At 39.8% G+C, this 8,373-nt stretch overlaps 1 protein-coding gene across 1 annotated transcript; it reads left to right on the top strand.

Annotated features, from left to right (window-relative positions):
- Positions 1 to 819: 819 nt before the first annotated feature.
- cops5 (COP9 signalosome subunit 5) lies at positions 820 to 5,377 on the top strand. The gene is made up of 8 exons (XM_071528195.1): positions 820 to 1,094; positions 1,470 to 1,704; positions 1,971 to 2,099; positions 2,532 to 2,597; positions 2,923 to 3,008; positions 3,206 to 3,317; positions 4,087 to 4,235; positions 5,079 to 5,377. The coding sequence occupies exons 1-8, from the start codon at positions 958 to 960 to the stop codon at positions 5,167 to 5,169; spliced, it is 1,005 nt and encodes a 334-aa protein (XP_071384296.1). The 5' UTR covers positions 820 to 957; the 3' UTR covers positions 5,170 to 5,377.
- Positions 5,378 to 8,373: the final 2,996 nt, after the last annotated feature.

The following is an 8,373-nucleotide window of genomic DNA, read 5'->3' as shown; positions in this document are numbered from 1 at the left end:
AATGTACTGCTGCTGTAGTAGTGCTCAACTCTGGTTATGGTATTCATGAGGATACATACATATCTCTGTGTTAAGTTATTTGCGTTTGGCCATAGTCAAAAATAGACCAAAAACTGACAAAGGCTCTTGGTTGCTCAGGCAAAGCATCATTCCGTTGCTAGGGGCAACCACAATGCTAACACAAAAACATAGCCAGGAAGCTAACATACTAGCTAGTTCTAAAACACTGAAATATAACGTTAGACTACCACTCTCTCTATGTTTAATAGTTGCCTCGTAGCAGGTAATACTGACATAAGTCGCTCACCGTATGAGAGTTTCTATGTATGGGCCCCGGTAGAAATCAGTGTTAACGTTTCCGAGGTGAGTTAACAAGCCGTCTTTCTGCCTTTAGGCCTGCTGGCCGGAGCTGTTGCGATCAATTTTGTTTCAACAGTTAACAGTTAACGTCAGTTGCAGTTTTTGTTGGTTCTTCAAATGCCCAGGAAATCTTGAAGTAAGACTGGGTGTTAAAGCCCTGGAAAGGCAGGACCTTTCATGACATGTAATTTTACCGCCGCTAGATGTCAGTGTGTTCCTGTTGGTTCGTTGATGTCTTCTTAGGATTAAACCATACTTTCACCGGGAGGGGTGACTGTACTTCAATAAAAAGTTAAATATGGCAATGATTGCTTTCTGTTTAATAATATTCGTTACTATTTCCAATTTAACGTGCAATAAATATCATATGTAAGATGATATCTTATTTGAGAGACAAACGTCCCCCCTCTAAGGATAACATACACATGCATTGGTATCTTCGTATCGTCAACCATCATGGCTCCCTGAACGAGTGGACGTTTGTTTAGCCCTGTTGTTATGTTATCAAAATCTTTGAGAGATATTTAACATTTGATCGCTAATTTGTTTAAACAAGGGGTTCTTTTAACGACTCATCTTTGTGCTTAGACTACCAGCATGGCAGGGAGCAGCATGGCTCAGAAAACATGGGAGCTATCTAATAGCATGCAGGAAGTTCAGAGCATAGATGAAATTTACAAATATGACAAAAAGCAACAACAAGAAATCCTCGCTGCAAAGCCATGGACAAAGGAGTAAGTATAGGGGCAATGTGGTACTGGAATTTTTCCGTTTTTATTTTTTATGTATTTATTGTTTTGGATGTTGTGTAACGTCAGGGTAATTTGTGGTCAGGACGGTCTTGGTAGCTTAGCTATCAAGCTAGCAGATTTGTCAACAGCAGTGTGTGTGTGTGTGTGTGTGTGTGTGTGTGTGTGTGTGTGTGTGTGTGTGTGTGTGTGTGTGTGTGTGTGTGTGTGTGTGTGTGTGGGGAGGGGGGGTCTTCTTCAAGATGGAAACAAGGTTATGGACCGTAGGTTTTATATCAGACATAACATTAGACAATCGTGCAGCCTACATGATTACAACTATTCCAGGTAATAATGAATGTACCCTTCTCTGACCCACAGTCACCACTATTTCAAGTACTGCAAGATCTCAGCTTTGGCGCTGTTGAAGATGGTGATGCATGCCAGGTCTGGAGGTAACCTGGAGGTGATGGGCCTCATGCTGGGGAAGGTGGACGGTGAAACCATGATCATTATGGACAGCTTTGCCTTACCTGTGGAAGGCACAGAAACCCGAGTCAACGCCCAGGCTGCAGCATATGAATACATGGCTGCCTACATTGAAAATGCCAAACAGGTTGGGCAGTGACTTCCATTAAGGGGCGTCTTCCTGTGTTCATTGTTGAGTAGGGTTAAACCACATTGTGTACGCTCACCTTTCAGCCATAAGATATATAGTTCATCACATTCTGTATATATGATGGATTGCGACCATTTTTTATTTTAGCATCATGTGTGGTTAATTTTATTCAACAATTTGAGACAATTTTAGTAGTGTGTTCACAATTTATTTAGGCTTCATGCCTTGATTACCAACCAACCAGCTATAATCTGATCCACCAGGTTGGCCGGCTAGAGAATGCTATTGGCTGGTACCACAGTCACCCAGGCTATGGATGCTGGCTCTCAGGCATAGATGTCAGCACTCAGATGCTCAACCAGCAGTTTCAGGAGCCTTTCGTGGCCGTTGTGGTAAGATGAGGGAAATACTAATCATTTGAATTTCAAGCCAACAGTTCAGTGTCTCCTATGTATTCTGATTTCGAAAAGCACGCTATTAAGATCGTATTTATAATAGTCTTTTCATTTCTTTCCAAGTTTGGCTGTACAAGTTCATGCATGAGTAACTGAGAAGGGGTTGAGATTGTTGATGTATGGTTGTAGGTTTCCATGTAGTACGGATGAATATTTTGCTATTGTAACTATATATGCTATTTACACTTCATTGGTTTTGCAGAGCTTAAATGCCATGGGCATCATATAATTAAGTGTGTATTTTCAGCACAGTGACAGGCATAGTAAAAGGGGAAAAAAACACTCCTGGTGGCCAGAGTCGAGTGGTCTCTGGAGGTTTTTGTGACCCCTGACTTCCTTTTCCTGTTCTACTGTATCTTCCCCCTACAGATCGACCCCACTCGGACCATATCTGCAGGGAAAGTCAACCTTGGCGCCTTCAGAACCTACCCAAAGGTAAGAGAAGACGTTATTTATATCAGCAGTTTTCCTTAGCCTGTAGGTTTAAAAGTAATAATAACATTTATTGTCTCCATTTGTTTTATTTTTGCTTTTGTTTATGATTTTTAAGTTATTAATTTGTTTTCTTTTTTTTTCAAGGCTGCTATACAACACAGACTAGAATTCACAATTGTGTAAATGCCTTTCCATCAGTGTTACTGTTACTTCTTATCAATGTAGCAATTATCTAGGTGATGTTAATGAAATTGTAAAAATCTATGAAAAGATGAGCCTATTTCTTCTGGTGTTATTTCTCAGCATTTTCTCTTTGGATTTTCAGGGTTACAAGCCTCCTGATGAAGGACCCTCAGAATATCAGACAATCCCCTTGAACAAGATTGAAGACTTTGGTGTACACTGTAAACAGTGAGTGTTGATCGTTCAGTATATCACATTGTTGGAGATATATTTATATATACCATATAAGTATGTATTTTTTAAACGTTTACCTTAATTGCAGTATTTCATGTACTTCACTCTTTAATGTAAAATTGGATGACACAATAATTGTGATTCATGTTTTATTGATTGATTTATTTTTTGCTTTGTTCTGTCTTATTTAGGTATTATGCCTTGGAGGTGACTTATTTTAAGTCCTCCCTTGACAGAAAGCTACTGGAGCTCCTTTGGAATAAATACTGGGTCAATACCTTAAGTTCTTCAAGTCTCCTCACGGTACGTAGGCTGTTTCAAAAATCTAAATGTTGGCTGATTATTTGACATTTTGATTTATAGTTAATTATTCCCCTGTAACTAATATAGACATGTGGTCACCAGCGCTGTGTTGTTATAATTTATTCTAGCTTATTAGCTAAGAGTCCCTGTTTATTAGTTTTGGTAATAGGTCCATTATGAACTTTGTGACAAGGGAGATGCGTATTAAACTTAGACCCAGTTCCAGTGATACAGATGCTGCCGTGGTTCACCATGGATCATCTCCTTCCCCCCCCAATACTTTCTAAAGATTGAAAGCCCCTCATGTGAATTCCCATTGTGGATGCAGTCGCTGCGTCCTGAGCTTGACTAAACAGTCTAAATAGGCATCAGGCTTATCCAAACAGTTGGCTCTTGGCATTCAGGATGAAGATGAATTGACTACATGTCAAGAACGGGCTGCTCCATTGGTGAAGGGCTTTGTCAGTCGCTACACTGTCACCCTAGTCAGGGGCCCCTGTGTCATTGTGTTTTAATTACCTTTTCCACTGAAAACATGCGGCCTCACCTTAAGCAAACTTTTTTTACTGACTTCTTTTCATTGCTCCTCGGCACACAATGTATTCCTACAGCTAGTTAGGTATATTTGTTGCCAATCTGCAAAATTCTTGTTCATGGTGAAACAAATCTATTGTTCAGCTTTTGTTGGGAAATTGTGCATGAATTGGTTCATGATCGTGTGTGTGTGTGTGTGTGTGTGTGTGTGTGTGTGCGCTCCCTGCGTCTTCAGAACTCGGACTACACCACAGGCCAGGTGTTTGACCTGTCTGAGAAGCTGGAGCAGTCAGAGGCCCAGCTGGGCAGAGGCAGCTTCATGCTGGGGCTGGACACACACGACCGGAAGTCTGAGGACAAGCTGGCCAAAGCAACACGAGATAGGTAAAGCCACATCTAAATTCTGACAAAAAAAAACAACGAGGCTGCATATTTTATAAACTTATTTATTTTTGGCAAATCCAGTATCTTCTTCATTGATTTAATTGAACTGAGTCTTTTACCTTTTACCCTAATGCATTTCTTGATATTTTGTTGTTGTGTGACATATTCACTGACTTAATTGAATTGTTGATAATAGATACCGTCCATATTAATGATAACTTATACTCACAACCTGTGGAAGCACACAAATTAATTACTTTCATCCCAAAATTACATTTATGTCATTATTATGATTATTTACTGATATATAGGACAATTAATTACAGATAATTTAATTATTGTAAATACTGTGTATGCCAATTCAAGTGCCAAAATTTTAAGAACCATTTTAACGACTTTATGATCTTTAGTTTATTGGAATTTCCAAATCTTGAGACAAGCAGTTTGATTAGACAACAGAATAAGAGAAAAAATATACACTATTTGAACCTATGTGAACTTAATTTGCCTCTTTATGAGGGTAGTACGATTATTACAGTCATAGTTATTTATGTGTTCAATACAATTACATTTGTTTATTATTCCAAAGCCACAGAAAGAGCCAAAGCAAAAAAACAAAAGCCTCTGCTTCTGTCTATTAATACTGGTTACAGTAATGTCTGGTACACAGAGAGAGAACATAATGGTACAAGTTACTTTACTATGAACAACACATATTTGTTTCTCTTATAAGATTGCTGTCACAGTGTAGATGTTGCATCTCTGTCTGTATGCGGAGTCTGTTTTGTCCGGTAAAGACTCTGGTAAAACTAAACTCTATTTTTCACTGTGGTTTTCTTTTAGCTGCAAGACAACCATAGAGGCAATTCATGGACTGATGTCTCAAGTCATTAAGGACAAACTCTTCAATCAAATCAACACATCTGCCAACTAAACCTGAACTACTAGCCTCCTTGGGTTCCACGCTGCAATGATTTCTTGTGCATGTCCAGCACTTACTGGTTTGTGTTTAGCTACTAAGGTTAGCAATATCTGTCATTTCTCCCAGGAGTGCTTTTGTATTCATTTTCTCCCTTTTATCTTTAAGCGTGAGTGGTATCAGCCAAGGAACACAGTCAGGACACATGCAAAAAAAATAAAGTATGATCTTAAGTACAAGTGTGTCGGGGTTTAATAATTTTTCAAACAAAATGATGTTAACACTTTCACTGGAAGATGGATAACAAAACAGTTTTGCCTATATTGGCCGATATCTCCACATTTTGAATTCCTACAGGTATAGTAGATATTCTTAGGGCCGGACAGCATTGTGTCCCTTATTGCTGTGGCTTTGGCTAAACATCCCTTCACACACACGGCTCGTATTCCCCCTTGCAGCACAATGCTTGAACACACACCGTGGCTGCGTTTATGCACAACCCATCCTATCACCAGTCAGTCATTCAGCTGTAGCCTGTCATAGCATTACATAATGGAACAACAAACTCAAGCCTCTGCGTCGGCTCAGAGGTGATCGGCTGGCATGTGTGGGAGCCACTCCCGGCACGGTTTGGCAGTCCGGCAGAGTGGCCAGCCCGTCAGGTTGCGGTGTGGCAGTGATGCAGCGCAGAAACAGGAGCCGTGCACACTGGAGTCTATTCACCCAGCGTGTCTGCTCTCCATCGAGGCAGACACTCACCAAGTCTGCCTTTTTTTACACATGACCGCTTTGGCCTGGGTTCATGTCATGTCTTTTTTTCTTATGGTATTGTAATGGCTAAATGTATATTTTTGATGTCGTGTATTGCAGCGGAGAGAATCCCAGTGGGGCAGCGGAGGTGTCTGCTTTTTCTCATGCACATGAGCTTTGGCACCAATTCTCATAATGATTTTCTTTTACCATTATTTAAGCCATGTTCTAAAATGGAGGGTGTGCAATGTAGCGGTTTAGTAAGGGGAAACCTATTAGATTATCTTTAATGTAATTTAGGAATTTGAAATAGTTGAATAGGTCTTCTGCACACATGGTCTACTGAATAGCTCATGTTTTTGCCAGATATTTAAATGTATTACATGGATGACTGTCAGTGCTGAGAAGGTATTCAGACTATGCGATTTCTGAAACAGTTTCACCTAATGCTTGGTCTTCCATGGTGATTTAAGAATCAGTGAAACATATTGAACTCATTGGACATGTAAATATTGTGATTATCACCAGATGGACGTTTGTATGCTTGACTAAATGTGGAATAAGAAAAACTTATGTAAATTCTAATCAAGTCAAATTATTGGCAGCGAAGCATCCATTATCTATGTATTTTACTTTACTCCTTTAACTTTTAGCAACATTCAAATTCCACGTTCAGTATGTTCCCTATTATTTCTCTATAAAAAAAAAAGCCTTCATGAATTACAGTGGAATTCCTTCTCCTTTGCTGTCCACATCAAAAATACACTGGAACAACAAACAGCGGCGATTTGACACTGATATGACTGTAGCTGTGAGAGCAGCAGATTGATAAGGTCTTATGATTAATCGTTATTTATCTCTGGGCACCTATAGGCCCTGTAGATCTAATGACCCCACTAAGGTCTGGAGATATTGTGTTTACATTGGCTCTCAGAAGAATTAACCCCATAAGCATGGTGCAGTGACGGGGTTGAACCCCTCTCAGAAAGCTGGAGGGTGTAGAGTCAAAGAAAAAAAAAAAGGCCTGCTCGGCACTACGTTCTACATTTCCTCCCCGCCAAGTGCTCCTGCATGCATAAGTGGAGGCAAGTCACTCACTCACAGGAAACCCGGGTCTTGACATGATATGGCCTAACAATGCAGGGGTCACTAGGAGAAGGGGGCTGTGGTCCAGGCTTGGAATGTTACCAGGAATGATGCACATTATTACTTGGAGCAATGTGATCTTGGCTAGAAAGTTAGAAGTTAGAAAATATGATAAACATACAGTTTTTAGTGGCCTTCATACATTTAGATCCTCAGCTGTGAATATTTTTGATTAAAGAGGGAGAACTCAAGGTCATCCACCTATTCTGACTTTTAAAAAGCAGCATGTCCTGTCTATTGGTTGCAAGCAGGAGTCTTATGCATAGTCTTATTAACTATTATTCACAAAGCCTTTACTGGTTATTGAATAATTTTGATAAATGCAGTACTTGGGTAATCATTAATTATCGTGTCTATTTATTAGAATTAATTAGCATATACAATAATTAATGGTGTTTTGTTTGTGTGTGTGTGTGTGTGTGTGTGAGTGAGTGAGTAGGAATTTCTGTTCGACCCATAACTTTTCTACCATATTTTTAGCTTTTATTTGTTCTAGATCCAACAATTTAGGCTTTCGGTCCATATGGTTAAAATGTAATTAAAATGAATTTAATTTAGGCTTTCGGCTGTATAATTTAGTCTTTTTTCCTAAAACGGCAAATGGAAATGGAAATTAGTGCTGCAATGCTATGTTGTACCCACAATTATATTTCAGATTCTAGATATGCAAAAATGTCATGTTTCGTTCCTCGTCGCTTCCATTTCGTCTGGCCATCAGCTGATCGCAGAGGAGACCACGCGCTACTTCCTTGGCATGGTTTCCATAGAAACCATTTGGTCCTCTCAAACAAACCAATTCATCTGACAGGCGTACATTTGCGGCTTGCTTCACAACTTCTCGGACATTTTTTAGCCATTGTTTTACACTTTGTTGCCAAGTCCAAAAGGTAGGTCTGCTTAAACATATATATATATATATATACATGTACCATAATAAGGGACGGTGACGTGGGTTTACTTTTTAACGTTACCTATAAAAGCGGCTATAGCATTAGCTTTTAAGCTAGCTGAACGTTCTTCTGGGCTTCACTATCTGCATTAGCTTACCTAATTTCCCGTCATTCTGAAAGTCTTATCTACACCATTACCTGGTTGACCTGCCCTAACTAAATGTGTTTTTGCCCAGACAGTGATGAGTGTCGCCCTTTCTTTGACAATGATTAACTGCTGTCCGTGAATCCCTAGAGAGGGAAGTTAACGTACTGTCCAGAGAGTCCAGCTCTTATTGATCAGCGCCTCTTGTCAGCTGACCTCGGCCTGATGCCCCGACTCGAGATCAAGTGTAGAAAAGCCCTGCTGTCACATCTCTCTCTCTTTCTCTTC

Source organism: Centroberyx affinis, unplaced genomic scaffold (assembly GCF_046629955.1).
Source record: "Centroberyx affinis isolate AG114_WGS23_722 - 3 ecotype Tasmania unplaced genomic scaffold, CSIRO-AGI_Caff_v1 ptg001632l_1, whole genome shotgun sequence".
NCBI lineage: Eukaryota > Metazoa > Chordata > Actinopteri > Beryciformes > Berycidae > Centroberyx > Centroberyx affinis.
This window is presented reverse-complemented; position numbering and strand designations above follow the sequence as displayed.